The sequence below is a fragment of the Echiichthys vipera genome (assembly GCF_963691815.1).
Source record: "Echiichthys vipera genome assembly, chromosome: 3".
In the NCBI taxonomy this organism is placed as follows: Eukaryota; Metazoa; Chordata; class Actinopteri; order Perciformes; family Trachinidae; genus Echiichthys; species Echiichthys vipera.
This window is the reverse complement of record NC_139828.1, coordinates 25,060,209-25,083,813: the sequence shown is the minus strand read 5'-3', so window position 1 is coordinate 25,083,813 and position 23,605 is coordinate 25,060,209. Positions and strand designations below refer to the sequence as shown.

Here is a 23,605-nt window from a genome sequence, read left to right as displayed (position 1 = left end):
GATATACCTACTGCATTTATATTTCATATTAGCACATTTGCACGATTAGGTACCAAGCAGAACAATATCACATCACTTGGTTTGGATGCATATAATCTTACATGTCCTTAGTTCAACACATACACAAAAAAGTCAAAATACATTCTGAAAGTTCAAATTACTTTCAAACATTTTGGTGGCATCTTGGCATGCTGAACTGCAAACTCCATCAAATACACCACGCTCGACTTCAACACACCGCAGACTGTGTGGGTTTTAGCTGATCATCGTCACATTAAATTGAAGAACGCGTGCGGTAATTGGCTGCAAGCGGAACCATACAAAGAGCCTTTTTTTCTAAATCTGGGTACTAAAAGAATCAAATGTGGGTATCGTTTCACTGGAGAAGTTGTGATACTAATGGGAACTGGGTTATTTTGGTCAATACGTTAACTGGAACCGAGTACCCTTATATCCTGCCCAAATATTTATAATATATAATATAATATATATATAATTTTTTCTATTTTAGCACAGAAAACATTTGGCGCAAATGGAAATAAGTCACTGTGGTTAGAAGATTACATGAATCCTAGGTAAAATAAATTTACCAAATTTGGCCTGTTAGTAACTAGTGCAATAGCTGGTGTTTCTGGGATTTGTCATAGTACCATACCACTGTGGATAAAAATTAGAGCACAAGTTATTAATACTCGATTTATTCTAAAATGTCGTTTTGCTTTATTCAGAATTTGATAGAATATTAGCTGTGGCCATTTGGCCTCAAACAGGCCACGTTTAACAAGTGCACGAGAGGACAGGATTAAAGGAAGACTCTCAATGGGGAATCGGTTCAACACTGCAGCTGGAGTTGCTCGCCAGTTCAGTGCTGAACAGGGCAAGGATCTGTCTCAGCACACAGTGTTTTGTCATTTAAGACTTTTTGGACTGAAAGCCCACTCTGCAGTGACCAAACCTCTCATCAGCAGAAAGAATAGAAATACTAGACTTGCCTTTGCCGAGGAGCATGTTGTGTAAACAGATAACTGGTCCAGAGAGACTTCAGTGATGAGAGGACGTTAAATTTATCTGTGTCTGATGGGAAACTATTGTGTTCAGTGTAGGACTGAGGAAAGACTGAACCCAAAGTGTGTAAAGAAGTCAGTTTAATTTGGAGGAGGAAGTCTCATGGTTTGGGGAATGTTTTCTGCAGCAGGAGTTGGGCCTCTTGTTTAGCTACATGGCAGAGTGAATGCAAATGTTTATGCGAACCTCCTTCGGCAACATGCAATACATTCTCTGCAATTTTCTCCCAATCAGCTGCAATTTTGATACGAGACAATGCCACGTCACACTGCAAAGCGGTTTAAGCAGTTTCTTAAAGCTAAGAAGATTGAAACAATGAAATGGCCAGTCAAGATGTAAACCCCGTAGAGAATCTCTGGAAAAACCATCGCAACAAAGTAATGTCTAAGAAACCCACTACAGTTACTGAACTGTGGAAGGGACTGAAGAAGATCAAGATCAAACGAGAGCAGAGTGAGAAACTAGTGATGTCCTGTAGCCGCAGATGTGCTGAATTCATTCAAAGCTGTAGCCTCTACACTTCCTATTCATTTTTGAATCCTATAGAAGAAAACACTGAACTAGTTAGTTCAAAAAGAGGTGCATTAAAAAAAAGTAAATCACACAGTGAGGCAAAAAGGAAGGGCGGCAAGTTCAGTGGTGAGTAAAGTAAAACACTGTAAAACTGAATGTTCACAGAGCTCCTTCAGCAGTATTTAGACCGGCTTCCTGAGTCGTCTAAGGTCACAAAGAGAATCCAGAGCTCAGTACATTTGCATGGGGCACAGATCATTTGGTCATCCTATTCAAATAGTATAAGCAAATCTTAAGGGTTTTGGTGTTTAGGGAGATGGCAGAGAAGCTAGAGCACACGGTTTTGGAAATATATGTTAGACAATCAGGTGTCTATACCTTTGGCCATGTAGGGTAAATGCTAAACCCAGTCCTTATGTACAAGATCATACAGATAAATAATATAAACAACTTTTAATGCAGTTGGAAAAAAACAGTGTTGCGAGTCTCCAAAATAAAGTTTATTACACAAAATCAACTCACACTTTCTTACTATTTAATCATCTGGGGTTTTAATAGAACGAGTAAGGCAGGTGCACATGCACACACAATAAAATGAAATGCATGAAAATTGCATTGTCATCATGTAATGCTTGTCTAGGTACATGCTTAGAGAGTCAAGTTACTATTTATTAATAAGGAACGAGCCTTCATAACATACAATAGGTATCTTGAGATATATGCTACAGCTGGGAAACAACTTCTAGTCCGGTCTACAATGGTTCCAGTCCGGCCAAGTTGAAAGCCAATAGTAAACTGACCCTTTACCTCATTCCCTCCCAGGAAAAGCCTTGTTCTGTTTCTTCCTGGTTGCCACAGAAACACTTGTGCATTCTTAATCGGCTGCATTGAGGAGCAGAAGTGTAGGAACAATATTTTTCAGCTGAGGAAAAACATTCATACCTCGCATATGAAGCTTTTCTGTATTCCAAAAATGTGCAAAATATGCTCAAGTTGTGGCATACTATGATCAACAAGCTAAGACTCTAAAGGCTGACTCCCTAGAAAAGATACTGATATTCAGACTACTTGGTGGTCCAAACATACTCTGGTAAACAAACTGTCAGAGATAAGGTTTCAGTTGTGCATGTCAATATTATGTTAGAGCAGGTCAGGGTCATTCAAAAATGTATTTATTATAAATGACCTAAATGGGCTGCAACAAGCAATCATTTTAATTCATCATCGTTCTATCAATAGTTTCTTCAATTGAAACTGATAAATTCTACATCTATAAAATGTTGATCCATGTGCTCAAGAATAAACCATTATTCAAACAGAAAAAGCAAACTAACCACCATTTGTATTACTTTTACTTAACACACTGAGGAATTAAAAACCCAAATGACCCTTATAACATGAAGTGCAATTTAAACGTAATGATTAAAATTAAAAGGAGTACTCATGCTTTTTTATAGAGCAAATAAAAGTGGGGAGGTGGCAGGGGCAGTGTGGTAGCTTGTGTTAGCTGCGCTGTGGTCATGTTGTGCAGCAGCACAGAGAGCCTTTCAAGCAATTCCCTCTTTGTTTACTGTGCTGCACCAACACCCCCAATGATGTCACATAGCCAGCTCCTAATGTCCAATCAGTGCAGTGTGCTCTACCCCCTCCATCCTTCTTCTCTCTCCCACCCTGGACCAGCTAGATTGTTGACAGCTTCACACAAATGAATACACCAACACCAGTTTATCACAAAGGAAAAAAAAACGCAAGGCATCCTTTTCTGGGCCAAGTCTCTGCTTTAGCCCTCCTTCACGCTCTCTTTCTCCCTTAGACAGGCCAGTCATTTGTAGCACGCCAAAATATGAATCCTTTCCAAAGCTGACCCCGCTGAATACATCTTTGTTCTTTATTAATGTTAATAAAAACAAACCTTTCAGTTTCCTTACAAACTTCTCACTGTTGTAAACTAGGAACTTTGCAGACTGATACTCTAGTATGACTAAGGTCATGCTCCTCTTCCCATTCAAATCTAAATGCAAAAGTTCAAACATGAAGTGCTAATATTATGTTTTTAAAAAAAGGAGCTAAAAACATATTTCAAGTACAATGTAATTTCGTGGCGGAAGTTGTGAGTACTGTATTTACAGTATTCAAAATGGTAAAAGACTTGTTTAAAGAACTGAAAAATGCCTTGGTCTTGAGGTTCTCATGGCTGTACCCTAAACTGAGGTACAAATTAGTTTAAGAGGTTTCTCATTTACCAACTGTTCAGAATTGTTCTTCCTCATTACATACAGTATCTTTTTCAAGTCATCTGCCAAAATACAGTTTATCTGGGGTCTGTCTTAGCCTGAACATCTTTAAGACCTGCTGCCCTAGAGAACACGGATATCTAAAACAACAACCTAAAAGATGAAAAATACTGCATCTACAGTTCCTATAGAAAGAGCTGACAAGCTGCTACTGCGGTATAAGAAAATGCTAATGTTCTGTTATTAGAGGCCTATAAGCCCCACTGCCAGAGTTCCATGGTTGTACTTAAGAAATGGAGCACCCCGCAGGATTACACAACTATTAGAGCAGTGACTCCACCTTGTCACAGTTAAAATATAACCCTCCCAAACGCCTGCTCACTTCCCCTGTCAGGACAACCAGAAACAACAACACAAACACACACAGGCTGTTGGAATGCAGGGCCATGAGTGCGTCCGTTTTTGTGTAAGAGAGAGACAAAGGCATCACTGCCAGTGTTTATGTGGTGTGGCAGTGCCAATTTTGCTATTGTGTCTCAACATGCTCAGTCTCTGACGAGTTACTACTAGTTTACTTTTCACCAAATGAGAAAGAACCTACAGGATACAGGGCAAAACTAATTTGTTACACAAGCTGACAAGACATCAGTACAACACAGGAAGGGACTGAGAACCCAATATGTATGTAGCTCCACAATTAATTAAAAACTGATTCAACAATAGAGGGCTAAACTGTGAACTCCCCACATGTATTAATTGCTCAAAATATTACTTGGTGTTCTAAGTGAACATGTCCAACATCTCTATGCCTTAGGGAGAGGTAAACAACACAGTAAAACATTCAACTACTTTTTCTGTATTCATTACACAGGGAGGAAGCATCACAAAGCGACTAAATGGATGGAAGTTGAAGCAGGGTAGCTTAGAGAGGGTTTCTGAAATCAGGCCCTCTTTGTTTGAGAGGCCCAATGAAAATCTGGCAGCCAGCACAGGATAGGGGAGAGATGGGCGAGTAATTAGAAAGAGGGACAAATGGAAGAACGCGGTTTACTCAACATGTGCAAAGTGCAGATCCCTTTTCAATATAGTGATCAGATGTTTTAGGGATCCACATTATAAACATTTTCTATACTACTGTATTTTCCGGACTATAAGTGGCACTTTTTTTGCATGGTTTGGCTGATCCTGCAACATACTAATATATTGAAATGTATAATTTCACATGTTCGTTATTTTCACACCGACAGCAATGAGAGGGCGCTCTAGGCTTGTGTGCCAGTATCTGCTACTCCTATACTCCTGTACCACTGAAGATGAAAACAGTAATCGAGCAGCAGAAAGAAAGTTTGGAGTGAGCGAGGAGGATACTCTAACTGCAGTGTTTACGAGAAATGTGTCTTATTACAGTATAAGATTAATGCATCACCGTAACAGTATCTGTAAAATCTGTTAATACTTTTTTCTCTCCAAATTACATATTCTGTTCATAGTCAAGGGGCTTGCATGGCAGCTGAATTCTTGCGATAACACAAGATCACCTGAGAATTACTGGGTCACATGTCACACTAAACTCCATCTTGTAAGGCTCTAAGTAATGTGTTCGTGTTCAGAGGAAAAGTCAGCCGGCCAATCAGCGTCCTGTGAGGAGCTACTGGCAGCTGAGAGTGGACGACATGAGAGGCAACCGCTTGTTCAAAACAACAATGGCAGCTCCTAAAGACGTTAGCTTAGATGCTGCAATCGCATCAGTTTTATTAGAGCTGGGGAGAGGTTTTCTTCATTGACAGAAGAGAACGGCACTGAAGGCTTTTCTCAATGGAAAGGATGTTTTCTCTCTTCTCCTGATTGACTTCAGCGAGAGTTTGATAGACAGGTGGTTCCTCCAATCACCTGCCAGGTATGTTTTGAAAGCACCTGCCATTTCCCAAACATTTTCCACTGACCACTTGTCAGATGGATCTGTGTAACAAACTATCTGATGAGTCAAGTTAGGTGGTTAGAGCCTATCCCAGAAAACACTGGGCTTAATCCTGCCAAAGTCACCAGTCAATCACAAGACAAAATATATGTTCAAACTCGCATTCACACCTATGGGCAATTAAAAAGGTTATTATTCGCATGGCCTGCATATCTTTGGATGGTCAGGAAAACCGATCACCTGGAACTGGCGTAGAGACAGAGAACATGCAAACTCAAACAGCTCCAGAACAGAAACCTTTTTGACGTTTGAAAGTCCTAACCACTAAGCTACTTTTCTGTTTTACAGTGTCAGTACAGTAAATACACTACTTTTTTTTATTATATACATTTAAATTTTCAACTATTAGAATAATAATTACTAGCCTGATTTCAACTACTAGACTTAAGTGCTGCATTCTGGTGATCAGTCCACTGCTAGACAATAGAAACTGTTTCACTTTTGAATTCCTAAATTCGTTCAAGTTTTACCGACAACATTGGGATTACACTTGAATCAGTGTACACTTGAACGTGATCATAAACTAAAAGGAAGTGGCTGTCCAAAAGATCAGTTTAGCCACAATATGACTCCATTAGCTCAAATTATGAAAAAACACACTTTCTTGTTATACGTGAATGGCACTGAATTTTCTCTTTTTCTATTGAGGATAGTCCAAACAATCCTGTGCCTTGGTAGCATAGTGGCTAAAGTGCCATATAACTGCAACGTTGCCACTTTGATTCCAGCTGGAACCCAACCCTCCCACAATCATACACAGAGACATACACAAATATATATACCTTCATACACACAGACACACACACTCACACCTACACAAACACTAGCTGTCACTACAGATCATCTTGTCTAGTCTGATGTTTCCAATCTCTACTAGTTGTACTAGTTTTTTTTAAATAGCTTTATGAGCACTTATATTAGTCTGGCACTGGCTTTTAAGAATGGAGAAAACAAAACTGACTGTACCATCAGTGTATTATTAATGCATTTGATTATAAACCACAACTTCTGGATGCAAGTCTGAAAAGTCTAAATACTACCTAACATTTAACGAAAATTTGCTGTTCCTATATGTTACATTAGGTGGAATGTTATCCATGGAAGATTACTGTAACAATACATATGCATTGAACAAACTACTTTTCAAGGCCTGGAAAATTCTGTCTTAATACTCCATGACTTTAAGTTCTACTTCCATGACTGTGGAATGCCGGGTCTTTATTTGCCATTTATTTAATTTGCAAAAAAAGCCGTTTTTCAATTGATTTTCCAGAAAATGTACTGTATAATGATACATCAATATTTCAACATAAAATTATATGAGGATTCCATTCCCATTGGTTCTGTCATCACAATGAAATAAACCAAACCCCAATATAAATTATTTAATTTTAACCCAAGTAGGATAACTTGAAAAAAGGCAAACCTACATTCCTTTTTCAGAGAAGAGAAATTAATGTCTGGTTGAGGTTCTGGAAGCACAGCAAAGCTATTTACTGTACCGCTACCCAACACGGCAATTAGATCCCGACTGTTATTATCCCGACTGACTATTATTATGTTATATACTGTTATATTTTGTATTAACAGAACATATCGTGCAGAGAAGGGTGCTTAGGATTAACGTATTTTCCGCACTATAAGGCGCACCTAAAAACCTTCAAATTTCTCAAAAGCCGACAGTGTGCCTTATAATCCGGTGCGCCTTATATATGGACCAATAATGAGCCATAACATGTCTCGAAACTAGGGTAAGCAGCCGCCGACTCTATTTTTTCCCCCGTAGAAGAAGTAACGCACGGTGCATCTTGAGATATATGACTGCGCGAAGCGTGCCATTTAATTTCCAGTTGTGTGTTTGTGTAAAGACTCCAAAATGGCTCCTATTAAGAGACACGCTTATGACGCAGAGTTTAAACTCAAGGCGATTAGTCACGCAGTAGAACACGGGAATAGAGCAGCAGCGAGAGTTTAACATTAACGAATCAATGGTGCTGAAGTGGAGGAAGCAACAAGATGACCTGCGCCAAATAAAGAAAACTAAACAGAGTTTCCGAGGGAACAGAGCGAGATGGCTACAGTTGGAGGACAAACTCGAACAGGGGGTTGTTGAACACAGAGCAGCAAGTAGAAGTGTCCGTACAATCACTATTCAACTGAAGACAACAGCGCTAGCACACAAACTTAACATCAATGAATTTAGAGGCGGTCAACTGTAGCGTCTATTCTATGCGCCTTATAATGCAGTGTGCCTTATATATGAAAAAAGTTTCAAAATAAGCCATTCATTGAAGGTGCGCCTTATAGTGTGGAAAATACGGTATTTAAAAATGGCATCATTATGTAGTTTGTCTAATAGAATGTGGTAAGCAATTGACTTACAGTACTGATGTTTTTTTTAGCTATTTATTTAATTTTCTCAGTGTTCATTTCTAGAATTGGTTGACAGTATAAAACATTGTTTGTATAATAATGTTTTATATTCTATTATAAAGTTATTTAAGAACACAGCATTTTATCAGCTGCCTTCACATGCTATGGAAAAGATGGTTCTTTCCACTTGTGAAATGGAAATTACCAGTGCGTTTGTTGTCGTAGTCAAATGAAACATGGCGGACCCACAGATCCTGACCCGTTACTTGGGGGAAACTATTTTAGACTGCCTAATACATCAGCTAAAGGGAGAAGAGGATTTATCAAAACACAACGGTAAATATTAGGCTGCATTTTTTTATAGATCATGTATAGTAGATTTTTTTTAAAGGACAAAAGCTAATATTTCTGTTTAAGCTACATACGCTTAGTCTACCCTTATCTGAAGCACATAATCTTCCCTACTCGTTTAAAAGCAGTGTTGATGTAATAATGTAGTAGTAGTAGTACTCTTGCGTTGCGCTCCGCCATGTTGAAAAAGTCAAAGGTTATCTCATCTCGGAAAGTCATGTATCAAAATATTCTACAAGCTTCCCAGTGGAAATTACAACGAGAGGGTATTCATGTGCAATTTTCACGTCGGCTTTTGATATTTACCATTTACTTCATTACAGTTATAAAATGTAATGGCTGCCACCATATTGGTAGCTGGTAAATTTTTACATTCTAAAATCGGTATTGGTTTAAAAAAATAACATATAGGTTGGATTCTAACTGCAACTGAAAACCATTTTGATTGTCAGCCATTATTTTTTCAATACATCGAGTACGTCAGGTAAAAGAGTGGAATTTTGAGTTACACGAGAAACAGGGTTATGGAGTGTCTTGGTAATCGAATGATTACAGTGCACGCCATATAACCACAACTTCCTGGTTTCGATCCAGCCTTTAAGAAACAGGGTTATGTCTATGTTTAAGTAAGTAAAACTGGGGGGATGAATATGCAAGAGAAGCTGGGCAATTGAACAAATTGCCTCCCACCTCTGTCCATCAGTCCATGTCAATGAGACTGAGGAGTCAATGCCTTTTTGATTCCTGATGTAATATGGGCTGTATGGGAAGCTAATAATAGGAGGGAACCAGAAGACGGATCAATAGTAGGGAAACATTAGCTGGCCCAGAGGGATGGGAGAGAGGGTTATAAAAGCAGGAGGAGAAAAAAGGGAAGGATGAAGATTGTGCAGAGAGCTACTAAGGGAGGCTAATAAAATTTTACTTGACAAAGATGAGAAAAGTAAGGGAAAGCTGGGAGCAGCCAGTGTCTTTGGGGTAACAGAGAGAGTAGTTCAAGTCCACCTGTGGTCTGTGTCAGTAGATGCTCATCAATAGAAACATTATCTACGGGACAACGAGGAGCCATTAGAACGATGATGAGCAGGGGGGAAGTGGGGTAGACTGCTGAAGGATAAGGTTCCTGCCACCTGCATACACATCAAACAAGCCTGGCTAAACCCGGACTAAACAATCATTCATCCTGACAACTCCAAATAATAACCACCTTTCTTATACAGGGAAGAGATCAGAAATCTCAAGAGCATAGATTGGATCGCATGCAAGCATGTACAATGCAGCATAGGTCTGCTGGCTGTGTGCGGTAGATAAGTCTGGTGACCGAGTGTGGTATGTAAACATGTGTACAAGCTTGGCAAGGTACTCACAGCTGCTACTCCATGACTTGAGCAGAGATTTGATGCTGATCTCAAAGAAGACCGAATCCTGCAGGCTCAGCATGGCGACTTTCAAAAGTTAGTCTTCGCCAGAAGGCACAAATTTTACACAGCTCCTGTCACTTTCATTTCACAAAACCCAAACATTTCCACTCTTCGCCAAACTGTTCACCTTTCAAATGCCTGCCCCAGACTGGAGCTGAACACTACCCTCCACAGGTGCTAGTGAAAGGCAGCATCCTGAAAGACAGTGTGAGCAGCTGCTGAGGAAAGAAAGCCAAGAAGTGCTACCAGTTTGTTTCCTCTGCCACCTAGTTCACTGAAGAGTGAAAGTGCGCTGGGATAAGAGGAGGGCGAGCATAGCCTCGCTGGCTAGTTACAGAAGTATTCCACCCCTGCGCTTGCTGCCCACTTGCCAATCCACAGAGTCCCTCATCCCCATTTCAGCACAGAAAAATCGAGACAGGCGACAAAACTGCATGAGAACTTCTGCTCCAGACAGGGGAGAAACAGCAGCAGAACAGTACGCGTCAGAAGTCTCAACAATGCACGGTAATATTCCCTCTCCTCTTCTCTTCCTGTGTGTGTGTGTGTGTATGTGTGTGCCAGTCCTAGCCAACTAGCGCTGTCAGCCACCCTCCACCTCCCGCAAAAGCTCTCTCCCTCTCCATTCGCTCATGAGCAGCCCCTCCTCTTCCCAGCTAGCTCGTGTTCTTTTACTGATGCCTGCTCTTTTCTCTCTGAGTGAGAGCACGCTTGTTTCAACAGCAAACAGGGGGAGGCGGGAGGAGAGTGTGGGGGTGGGTGATGTCATCAAAATGCTGCGAGTGTTCCCTGGCTGTGTCTCAGCAATGCATACGCATGTCAGAGCTACTACTGTGCTGCCTTTCCACTGGCCTATCAAAACGACACTTCCTGTAAGCTCCACAGCAATACTGATGCGTCATCCCTGACTGCAGTAGGAGGCAAAGGAAAGAATGGGAGGATGGAAAAAAAAGAGGATGAATTGAACATCACAACTGGAAGTCCAAATTCTATTCACATCTCAGCCCCAAAATAATACATTTTGTTCCATACATCCCCATCTTCAAAACAGTCAAATTTACTCTAGCTGCAATTAGAAAAAATATCAGGCATGTTTAAATATTTCACCAGACCAAATCGAGACACATGGGTACCTGAAAATGTGTTCTTCGTTTTCAGATTATAGCAAGATAGTGATCACTGCTAATCTATTTGTTAAAAGAACCTTTCACGCCCAGTGGAGTCATAGGCATTACATCATTGCTCTTTCCAAAAGCTACCAGGCATAGTAACACATATTGATACTGTACACAAACTCACTACACAGTGCATTAGTGAGAAACCAACCCACTGTGTCTGTGTGTGTCTGATCTGATCCTTCTGATATATTAATCTGGTGCTGATGGTGGTTTACCCTTCTCTCGCAGAGACTTAAAAACAGGTCCACATGACATCAAGCAATTTGCAGTCAGGCGCAGGATTAAATTTGTTAACAAAATATTCTAAGGGGAACAACACTGGGAAGGCTGCACAAGACAAATGCTCTTTGTCTTCTTTTAGTTTAGTCTTCATTTCTCTCTCGCCCTCAGTCTCTCCCTCTGTCACATGTCCTCCACTACACAAGTTATGCAAAATGAGGCAGAGCTCATTGCAAACAAACAACACAAACAGATGCTTTGTCAAGCCCTGGCTGGTGCTACCATGATGCAGGCTTCCACTGTGAAACTTTTAATAAACAAGCAAAGATTCTCTGGAGTTCTATTGCACACTGGCAGCAATATACATATTGCTTTATTGTATCTGATTCAATTAAAATGTGTTTGTAGTGGCAAATCATAAGAAAAGTTATCTCAGGACACTTTACACATAGAGTAGGCCCACACTAGAGAGACCACACTTTAATGTATTTATGAATTATACAGACCCAACGATTCCCCCATGATCAACAGTGGACCCCAGGCTCTATGGTGGGCGGCCATCTGTCTTGACCAGTTGGGGGAAAGAGATAGACACAGAGGGCAAAAGAGAGAGATGACATCTTGGAAGTTTTGGATACAGTTACATGAAACATGTAAATCACGAAGAGGCATTTCAATTTACTTTTCTTGGTAATCAGCAAAAGTCTCATTATTTATTAAAGTTTAACAGATTTCATTTAAAATTGGGCTTTAATTAAAGGACTACTTTGCAATTTGGGAAAATATGCTTATTCTCGCTGAGAGATAAAGCTTCAATAGATAATCTTTCTGTTTTAATTTCAACTCATTATGAAGTGAATGCGGTGCCTATTGGACTTTTTTTCTCGGAGGACGAATGCTGAAACAAGCTTCTAGCTTGTTGACATCAATATTTTCGAGCTAGTCCTCCCTGAAGAAGGTGTCCAGTGCCTCAATGGTGCAGCCCCGAGCATCACTGCTTTCCAGCTTCATATTGTCTGGGCCTTGCACAGTAACCCCGTCATGTAGGTCACACAACTTCTCTCGGATGGTGAGGTAAAGTGCTGGTTCCAAAAAATGAAGGGGTTTGTGTTTCAGGTGAAGTGCAGAAGCAAGCGGTTCTGCTCGCCCATAGCGCATACACAAAAAAACTTGAGTGCCGTTGTTTACCAACCAAGTTCATTTGAAACAAGGACTACTTGAAGAATCGATCACTCACGCCCATCCCCTAGTATTTAGCAAAAATGCCAAAGCGTTTTTTTGCTAAACCACCAGAACCAAAGGTTTGGACGATCTTTTGTACAATTGTGTTTCATTGGCATTTTTTCTTTATTTCAACTGTGTATTGTATGTGTTTTTTTCTATCAAAAAAAGTAAGATTTTAGTGGACACAGACACAGTTTTGCTCCTCAATGATTCAACAGATACTTTCCTTTGTCTGACAAAATTGCAGCAGATCATGACAAAGCAGCTGGATAGTTGAATACAGTTTTAAGTGTGGGTCAGGTTTGGTTACTTTCAAACGTAAGTTACAAAGAAATCCCCTATTCCTTGCTTCTCAGAGTACCCAGCAACTGGCACAAGCTAAAGTCGGAGGAAGACGGCTTTTTGGCAGAAGCCTACTGTGTAAACATTATGTTTAAAAACAGAATTATAGTTCATATTGTCACCCTTATCAGCAAACCAGTTCACAAACAAACCTGCAGAGATCTCTGAGGGCGCTGTTTTGTGTAAACCAGCTTTATTGTTTAAGGAATGCAGCGGAATAACTGACAACATCATCTCTCTGGGAACATTATGGCTAAGAGCTACTGTCCAACAGAGCTGACGCAAGTTGAGGTCTTCAAATAAACAACATTATAACAGACTTCCTGGAAAGAAGAGCTCACTGATTGAATAATCTCAACTAAATGCACAACCAAGGGAAGTTATAGTAGCTCCATTCACAAAGTGGGCGCAGTGGTTGACAGCTAGCCATACTGACTGCAGACAGTATAGGGGAGCTGCTCCTCCCAGGAGCCAACAGGGTGGAGGATGCATTTCCTGACCAGGCCTCTCTGAAGGGCAGTGGTGGGAACAATAATCGATAGGAGCTGTAATTCAATCCCTGACCTCCCCAGTGGTGCCTGGGCTGCAGAGGACATGCCATTTAGATCCATCACAGCAGTCTGGATATGCAGCACAACTCTGCAACCTGCTCAGGGCCTCACTTCCAAACGCTCCCTTGAGAACAAGCCATTACATACTAACTAATACTAAAAATTATCAAAACAAAAAGTCTGCATGACTGAATACTCAAAAAGATCTTAAAAATAAATAACTCATTGCACACACACACGCACACACACGCACATTTGAATCAAATGACAGACCATTTCTCCTTTACTCAAGCAGAGAATGAACAAACTCATTTCTCAGATTTGCCGAGCAAATCAAGAGAGGCAACTCATTTCAACAAAGAGTCATTCTTAGGTCAAAAGAATATCGCCTCTATGGAATGACAGAGCACAATCTGAATTAAAACTCATCTTAATACTGGTACAAAAAGGTCAGCTCATTACTCATAGATAGCATTTCTTCAAATTAGCTGTCTTCAAGGTGTTCACTATGGAGGGGTATTTATTTTGGGGAAACCAGTTGGAGAAAGAGCACTAACAATGTTTCAGTGCATTTTTCATCCCAGCTATGACACCATATCCCCACTAAGTGCAGAGTCTGCGTTGAGCTGCACCATTATGGGGTTTGTTTCACTACAGTTGGCTAATAACTATTTAAGAAAACCGATGAATAAGTCTGTCCAGACTGTCTGGATACACACCCTTTGTGCTATTCAGACTTTCAATAAAGAAGTACAACCCACCAGTGCATAGCCTACTCATGTTCAGTCACATGCTCCAAACACTCCCAAATAACAAACGGGAAACCTGCTGCACCCATTAACCAAATACTGTCCCAATCAAACCCTTCCCAAAAACTCAGCTGTACGCCGTACAACAGGGTGATGTCACTGTGTGCAAAGAAAGACTAATGACAGAAAGAAAAGAGTAGCACCACCTTAAAAGCCAACTTCAGGCTATGCCAGTTCTGCAACAAGGGAGCGGCGCTCAGCTCTGATTTAAGCACAGGGCAAATGATCCTGAAGTATGGACACACCAGAATGCAATCTCTATAAATCCCTCCTTACCTCTACTACTGTAATAATCATATCACTTCTTTTGTTACATAACTCACCATTGTGACCCTTGCCACTACGAGCATGGTGGAAAAAGGAGAATTTTCTAATATGATGGATGTTTCCTAGTTGGAAAAAAAGAAAGGAAAGATTTGAAAACAATTTGTCCAAACTAGTGTGTGTAGAAATGTCATCTCACTGTCTTGAATATGAATATCAACATAGCACCAGCAGCCTGAGCTAAGCATAAATACGTAAACAACAGTAACAGGAGTCAAGCTGAGAAAGGCTTCAAGCAAAGTGTGGACAACTAAAACCCTGCCTTCATTGTTATTGTGGGTTAATTTAGCCATCTGTCTTAAGTAATCATGTTCGTAGAGGCTAGGTGAGTAGAAGGGAGAGATCAGTTATGCTTTAGCCATGAGCAAACGCGGAGCAAGCATGCCCTGACAGGTAGCACTGCAAAAAAGCCATACTGAGAGGCCGAGGACAAGTCATCACCCCTCTGTTAATGCAAACTGGCTGGCCTGCACGCACACATCATTTGTAAGTGAACATCTACTAAACCTTTAACTACTGTATCTATAGACACAACAGTAGACCTACTTCAGAGGGTTAACTTTGTCAGCACAACGCATACACAGATACATAAAATACGGCAGAATAGGACATATTTAGCAAGTGGAATAGCTAAACATTACAAAAGGAACAACCTGCATCACAGCCACACACACACACACACACACACACACACACACACACACACACACACACACACACACACACACACACACACACACACACACACACACACACACACACACACACACACACACACACACACACACACACACACACACACACACACACACACACACACACACACACACACACACACACACACACACACACACACACACACACACACACACACACACACACACACACACACACACACACACACACACACAATCAAGGCACTGTCACCATCTTGTATTTTGACCCATGCAGATGCGGTCAGCGCGTGCTTTGGTTGCAGCTATTTTAAATAATAACGAGGTCAAAAACACACTTGCAAGTGCTTGTGCAGGCCAAAATTCTCCAGGCGAAGAAGACACTTTATAATCGGGGCAGAACTGCTGCAACAGGGAAGGCAGATGCTCATGATGCAAACTTTAGCATGGCTTCAAACACGGCCCCATTGTACATGCTCCGCATATAAGACATATAAGACAGGGCTCAAGACAGAGGGAGGAAGAATGGTTAGCTTAGGTGATTTATTTTAGCTGTGATCATGTAATAATGTTCATAGGTTGCAGAGAGGTGGCTTTTGCAAGGTACATCATGCTCCTAAAAGATCCGGTCTGCACCTTATAATTCTTTGTTTATCCCATAGGGATCTCATCTCCCGAAACGGACAAAAAACATGTACTGTATCCAAAGAGTTCCATTGAAAATCGCATAAACCACACGTTTTCACCTGGGACTTATTTTTGAAAAGTATCACTTCATTATACTATGGTAACGGCTTTGCAAACAGACAGGTAGTGATTTAGTCAAAAGTTTACCAGGCGGCTCGTCACCAGAGTCCCACGGTCACACTGCTCCTCCGACAGCGGATCCCACATAAATGGTAACCGATCCGCATCTCTCACTCCCCCCCGCCCACCAAAAATAATACGCCCGGGTCATGTTCATCTGTGGAGAAATGTCACGGACCACCACGGTCCGATTGGAGCTCCAGGCCGGGTTCAGCTCGGCTCCACGGCAGAGGACGTCGCTCTGGGGCAGGCTCACCAGACGGCCCGCCAGGCGGACCTGCTCACGGGGTAAAGCTACTTGCGCTATATATACACATACACACACCGTATATGTATATACACTCACCGGCCACTTTATTAGGTGCACCTGGTGCTTAATAAAGTGTCAGTGTGGTCTTCTGCTGCTATTACCTTTCTGCTAGAAAGTAGTGGTGTGTGTTCACAGATGCTCTCCTGCATTCCTCTGTTGGAACCAGTGGATATTTGAGTTACTGTTGCCTTTCTATCAGCTCCAACCAGTGTGGCCATTCTCCTCTGACCTCTAGCATCAACAAGGCGTTTGCGCCCACAGAACTGCCACTCACTGGATATTTTCTCTTTTTGGGACCATTCTCATTTAACCCTAGAGATGGTTGTGCATGAAAATCCCAGTAGATCAGCAGTTTCTGAAATACTGGGACCAGCCCGTCTGGCACCAACAACCAAGCCACGTTCAAAGTCACTTAAATCACCTATCTTCCCAGTTCTGATGCTCGCTTTGAACTGCAGCAGATCCTCTTCACTATGTCTACATGCCGAAAACGATGGACAGCTAAGAGATATATATAAAATCAGTTTATGTATGTATGTATGTATGTATGTATGTATGTATGTATCTATGCATACATAAACTGATTATATGTATATTTTTAAAGAGAAACTACAAAACAGACCAGAAATTGGGAACAGGTTCCTTGATGTTAAAGCTGTACCGATTTATTTCTTTGGCCAACAGACTCCAAAAAAAAGCAGACAAACTCAAAGCCCTGACATTATCAAAAAAAAAATCGCAAAAGATTGCCTATTTACAGTACACATCCAGCAGGCAGAGTGAAACATTGGCATCCATTTGGAATTTTTTGACCACCTGACGCCTGTAAATCCAGAATCCACTGTCTCCATTGTCTATTAGTTCGCTAATGATGTAAAGATGTTTGCTAACTTTGTCTGTGGTTTGATGCTAATTGGATGATGTTAAGTTGGTTAAGCAGAGCTTGTTTGCTGAAAACGGCTGCCTGATGCTGCTGGCAAATGGGTTAATGAGAGCAGTGTGGCAGAATCATACTTTAAATCTGAAAAAAACAACACAAGGCTCCAAAAGAGCCTAAGAAGCTCTGCAGAGCTAGACAGTGTGATAATAAGGTGGGTTCATCACTGCAAGCAATGTTCTCACACTGCAGGTAGGCACTGGTAGCCTGGAAAGCAGACTTATCTTCCAAACTCATGTTTCATTTGTTCTGGCCACTCTCACATACAGACAGATTTCCAGCAGACCTGGCCATGGCTGGAGTAATCACAACCGTTTATCTCGTGTAGGGAGGCCCCAGTCTGCAGGTCCATTCAACGCAGTTAACCAGGCTCACAAACTCAGATCACACTGTCAAACTAGGCAGCGATGATCAAATATGACTTGATATTCTGACACCTTTTAGTGTGCTGTTTAGCTGTAATAGCCCGACCACCAATGTTTTTCATGGAGCAAGCACCGCCCTTTGGTTGCTGTGATTGGTTGTAGGTTGCGTTTCAGGGCTCTGGGTGGTTGTAGGTCTATCCATTTGCGTCAAGAAGCATTTTGCTCTGCACAGATAACAAAATGTAAATAAAAAAATCAACTGGGAGGACCCAGAGTAACACGCATTTGCGATAAATCTGGTGATGCCAAGTCACTGGGAGTCAATGGTTAAACTGAAAACAATAGTAGTGGTGGGACACGGCTAAAAAAATGTATCTTATTAATTAGAGGCTTTGTAATTAATTGATCGCGATTAATCCCATATCAATATTCGACACAAGTAGCAACATTTTTCAATTTAAATGAATTGTGATTTATAACTCAATATATTGTAAAAAAAAAATAAAACAGTGCTTCGTACGGTATATTCAAGAAAGTGGAAACCTAACATTTCAAAAATATTTAGAATAATATCCTTGCCATAAAATAAACAGTTAAACATAGTGCTTTTTCTCCAATGTTTCCAAAAACATGATGATGATAAGTAGCTGATTCTGAACAAAAGAAGACTTTTTTGCGCGTATTTAGTCAATGTAATGTACACACAGCCGTACAGATTTCATCGCTTTTTTTTTTTACTACAGTAAATTTAGTAAGTAAACAGTACAAAATTTCATAGGCTGTGATCTAAACTCTACATCTTTCAGGTGGTGTGTCAGTACCTTCTGACAGTGCACCGGCTGCCACTCAATTATGTCATGTCTCCTGTTGAAATACTGCTTGCATGCGTCTCTCTGACATATTGTCAGAGCTTTGGTCGTGCACTGAGACCACAGGTTGGCCTTCTCATCCAATGAAAAAACGGGATTGGTATATTGAATCTATAAGGTGTATGGAAGTGCACGTTAGCATGTATGCATAAAGGGGGTGGGGATGGGGTGGGGGCAAAGCCAAACTTTGGTTACATGTTAACAAAGCTTAAAAACTGGACTAAAAACGGATGTTATAAAAAGCACCCATGAAGAGGCCTAGTTGATTAGCAGAGATGAACACAAAATCAATACAGATAACTACTGCATCAATATGCAGCTGAGTCAGTTGTACCTTTAAAGCGGGTTCGATTCATGCGAGCATGCCTGGAGAAGCCAATCCATGGAACCGGATCTACCTCCGTCTTCGGATCTACCGGAATCTCCTCAATGGTCTGTCCCATGGCTAGCAGGCCGAGACGTTTCATACGAAGGAGCCTTGGACCCGTCTCCCTGGGCAAGGCTCCCCCATGTTCAATGTGCCCTTCCCCTGAGATGACATTCGGAACCAGGCTCTTCAGAAACTCCATGTTCGACAAGACTTTTTCTGTCTTTCACTCTGGTGTGTAGTCCAGTAGCTTGTGCCATGCCATTCTCCCATACAAACTACCGGTCTTCCTCATCTACCCCATTTACAGACAAGCAAGCAGACGGTACAATCCCCAGCTCCAGCTGCTACCTACATGCAGCAGCTACACATTCACTCACTGTCAAGGCCTGTAAGTGTTAGCCCTGAGATCTGCCCTTACAGATCAGAGGAGACTCTACCTGTCAGCCTCTCTAAAGTTGTCTGTCACATTGGCTAGCTACAGTGACCAGCTTCTCCTCTACGAGTTAGTTCAGACAGTGTGTGACACTCAAGCGGCAACATTACCTGTCTGCTCACAGTGAATGAAGAAAGCAAGCAGACATGGCACTTTTCATTGGTTGTGATGTAATTATGAGTGGGCAGGGCTTTGTTTGAGTGCCAAGCCGTATCTGGGGTGGGACTAGAACATGTTCCACAGGAGATAACACAAGCCTGGGCCACCAGCCAATCACAACAGAGACGACACAAGCCACACCCTGCTGGCCTGTGTTGCTCACCAGTGAAAGAGACCAAGAGAGGAGGCAGAGGATTGACAGACACTCCACAGAGTAGGAAAGCACCATAGAGCTGGAAACACTGGCCTGCCTGCCTTTACTGATAGCTCTTATCATAATCGGAGTGGTGTTACTTGTTAGCATTCATACACAAACACAAACACTTGCTAACTTACTCAAAAAACAAGAGCGCACACACACTCTTGCTTTCATTTCTGCTTGACTGCGGTGAGCTATTATAAAGAGAAGCAGAATAAGCAAAGTGATGGGGTCTGTGAAACGGGGTGATGACAGACTGCTGTGCTCTGCTTGGCTGCACAGCTTGTACCTGCAGCAAACTCAAACCCTTCCAAGTATCCCTAGCGGAGGAGTGAAAAGGACTTTACTGTGCTTACTGAAAAGGCTGAAAGGATCACTGCCTTAGGAAATCATCAATTTGCTGTTCTCTGGGTCTGAGTGAAATCCAAGCACCCACATTGCCAGTCCTCAACAGCAACACAAAGCTGTAACACAATTAAAGAAGACTGCAGCACCAGTGTGCCGCAAACTGTTAAAGAAACCTTTAAGATAAAACTTTTGTGCTGAGTCATTAACTGTGCACCACAATAATGCAATTGAGCAATACAAATCAGCATAATACTTATTTTATCTTGCTCTACTTAAGACTCCATTTAGCATTTTGATTTTAATATCCAATTGAAGGACTCTGTGTTATGTAAAGGGACTGCAACAGAACCCAATAGAAATGAGAGTTTTGCAGCTTTTAAAGCTCGTTTATCTCATTATTTTTGGTTCTATGGCACATAGACTAGTCTCACAAACCCCCTATACAACAATAGCTGTTTGTTTCTTGCAGGACAAGTTGGGTGTATGCTACCTGTCTTTCGCAAAACATCAGTGAGCCAGGCTTCGTACACCTTTTCCAAACTCAAATTCAAGAACGTAAAGCATTTCAAGGTGAATTTTTAAGCTTCTCCAGCACCTTATCACAGTGATAAATTAGATATGCAAGATTCAGTACATACAGTAATAGTTTGCTTAATACTGCACGTCTTAATGACATTAAATGAGAGGTTATTGTGCAATAAACAAACAAAATGTTTCGGAACATCTTTCTACAAGTGGGTGACAAATTAAAGGAAAACAAATTTCAAATCAGGGGCCGATGCAAAATAAATGTACATTACATTTGTGAGGTGGCAATAGTGGGATGCCAGTGCTGCTGTGTCTGGGTGTCTAAGAAGATGTTTTGTTTTGGTTACCTATGAGAACATGACATGGCAATGGGGTCTTGGCGGTGAATCTATTGGTTGGAGTCTTTTTACCCCACATGGTCAAAAGTTAATGGAGGTTTCAATGTTGTAGCAAAGCAAAAAAAAGACCCATGATTATAAAAATAAAAAGGTGAATTCATGCAATAACACAAAACCCCTTTAGTCACTGCTTCATTGTGTCTAAAGTCAAAACAAAAAGTGGGTCAAACTTTTGAAATAATTAATAGCTATAAGTTATCCATGCAATGTCTGGAGCAGCAGGAGGGATGTGACACTCAAATTAAAGACATTGCATGAAGGAAAATGCCCTCTAAAGATCAGATTTCAGTATTCCAGTGCTAACCTTTTAATGTGATGTGTTTTCCAAAAAAGATATCTAAAGCTATTCCAGTTTTTGCTATAACAGTTGTGGTAAGCCCTGTGAAGTGGATAACATTATGCTTTTAAGTCGGTTTCAAATATGTTCATAGCACAATTTAACAAGATCTCAAAGAACTATACTCAATTTATTTCACTTGCATGACCTCATGCCCAAGTAACGGTTTTTAAGGCAAAAATGTAATGTATGTAAAGACCAGTAAGTGCGTCAGATAGTAGTACGAAATGTTTAAGGAAGTGCTCATACCGTCTACTGCAGCGTGTGAAAATTTCAGTGCGATGATGTCACTGTTTTAGTATACGAGAGCCTGAGGGGGGTGGGGAGAAACAAAAAACACCATCCTCTCCATTTATTGCTGAGTGATTTCTTGAAATACAATACAAAAGAGTACAGCTTTTTATTCATTTCAAATGTGCTCTTTCCAACATCAAACCTTGCCTGCAGAGTAAGCACAAAGTGAAAGAATGCAATGATAAATGCAGTGCAGTTCAGCAGTTTTGTGAGAACTGTGCCCTCTACAGGCCAGCTGGCAAAAAGCACACCAGGCAGCATTAATTGTTGAAATCTACTGACAAGCCCCAAATTGCTGGGTGTGTTTGTGGGATGTCCACTCAGCAAGATTTGATGGCAAATCACCAGAAAGCTTGTTAAGAGCTGGTCTCTGGCTCACAGACACTTAGATAGTTGGACTCTGAAAACTTTACATTTGTCCAAAGCTGTCAGTTTTTTTGTTGTACAAAATGCACCTCTTTTTCACATCATAAAATTACATTGATTTAGTGTTTAAATCATTTTAAACCTTTAGCATTCACAGCGAATATAGCTAACATACCGGAAACAACATTTAAAGCCTTCCTATAAAAACATAATCTTAAAGACAGCAATATATTAATATTATGTTGCCAAAGACAAAAAAACATATCAGGCAACAGAGGAAAAAAGAGAGAAAACTTGCTTAAATTGCAAGAGGGATATTTGTTGGAATTGTGCGAGACTGAGGCCACGGCAAAGATGCAGAGAGGCTGAGGCAGCAGATCCTGGTAGAATCACTAAATGAATGAGAGAGAGAGAGAGAGAGAGAGAGACAGACAGACAGACAGACAGACAGTGAGAGAGAGTGAGTGAGAGTGAGAGTGAGAATGAGAGAGAGAGAATGAGAGAGAGAGAGAGAAAGTGAGAGAGATAATGAGAGAGAGGGTGAGAGGGTGAGAGAGAGCATGAGAGAGAGAGAGTGAGAGAGAGAAAGTGAGAGAGATAATGAGAGAGAGGGTGAGAGAGAGCATGAGAGAGAGAGAATGAGAGAAAGAGAATGAGAGTGAGAGATGACTGATGAGGCAAAGATAGCCATCGCACAGCCTGAGCACCACAATGGTCAATGGGGGCAGCTGTGGTTTGTTGGGGCCAGGTCTGTGGTGCTGTTGAGTTAGAACAATACTCCTGCACAGGAGGCCCAGATCCCAATCACCCCAGGAATGTGGAAGAGGAAGCTCTGGGAACAATGTGTAGCGTTCCTTTGCCATTCTGGGTCCCACCCGCCTCTGCCTCATTCTGCTTTCAAGCAGGAGAAAACAGGAAAGCTAGTGGGCTGGGGCCCAGAAGTCAGACTCCACTTTTTCAGTCAGCTGGGGGCTAGGGTGCGTATATCTAAACTGCTACTCTACCACTTGATGTCAGTAAACAGTTTGAGGTCTATGTAAGGTAAGCTGAATATCAAAACTATGTTACACTGCCCTCTAGTGGTGCAAACAGCCACCACACTATCAAGCCTACAACCCTGCCTCCCTGTGCAGGGCTCTCAAGTGTAACCTGAAGTTATGAAGCCATAAAATGTATTTCTTTTGCTCATGTGTATCACCACTGATTTCCTGAATCGATTTGATTCCGAGTCACAAGGTCCAGATTCTATTCATTTTCCAATTTGATTCAATATCAATTGGATTCGGGATATTTCAGATATGAACCGATTTGTCTTGGATTTGAAAGACATTTTCAGAGAACTAATGCTGTAAATTTCACATGGAACCCGCTAACCTGGTGCATAATATTAAAAAAAATTATGTTTACATTAATGTGAACACACTGCAGCAGTCAACACAATAAAGTACTCTACAGCCACTAAGTATTGAGTGACATTTTCATTCAGATATCTTGAGGTCAGAGGTTAAGGGAACCCTTTGAAAAGGGCCGTGCCAGTTTTTCCCCTCGCCAACATGTAGCCTAACTTAGGAGCGTTATTAGGGGGTTCCTTGGGTCTTCAGTTCTTCATAATGAATATGGTATCGGATC

General features: G+C 41.2%; 1 protein-coding gene across 9 annotated transcripts in view; it reads right to left on the bottom strand.

Annotated features, from left to right (window-relative positions):
* Positions 1-23,605, bottom strand: part of fryl (furry homolog, like) — a 76,506-nt gene that overhangs the window by 45,749 nt on the left and 7,152 nt on the right. For 5 of the 9 annotated variants that reach the window (XM_083911608.1, XM_083911610.1, XM_083911611.1 and 2 more), the window contains exon 1: positions 18,879-19,454. The exons of 1 other annotated variant lie outside the window; for it this stretch is intronic. In XM_083911608.1, the coding sequence (XP_083767734.1) occupies positions 18,879-19,113 (235 nt within the window). In that variant the 5' untranslated portion in view covers positions 19,114-19,454. Of the gene's footprint in view, positions 1-9,881; positions 10,486-18,878; positions 19,455-23,605 lie in introns of those variants that run through there. 3 more of the 9 variants (XM_083911613.1, XM_083911614.1, XM_083911616.1) reach the window with 1 other exon arrangement.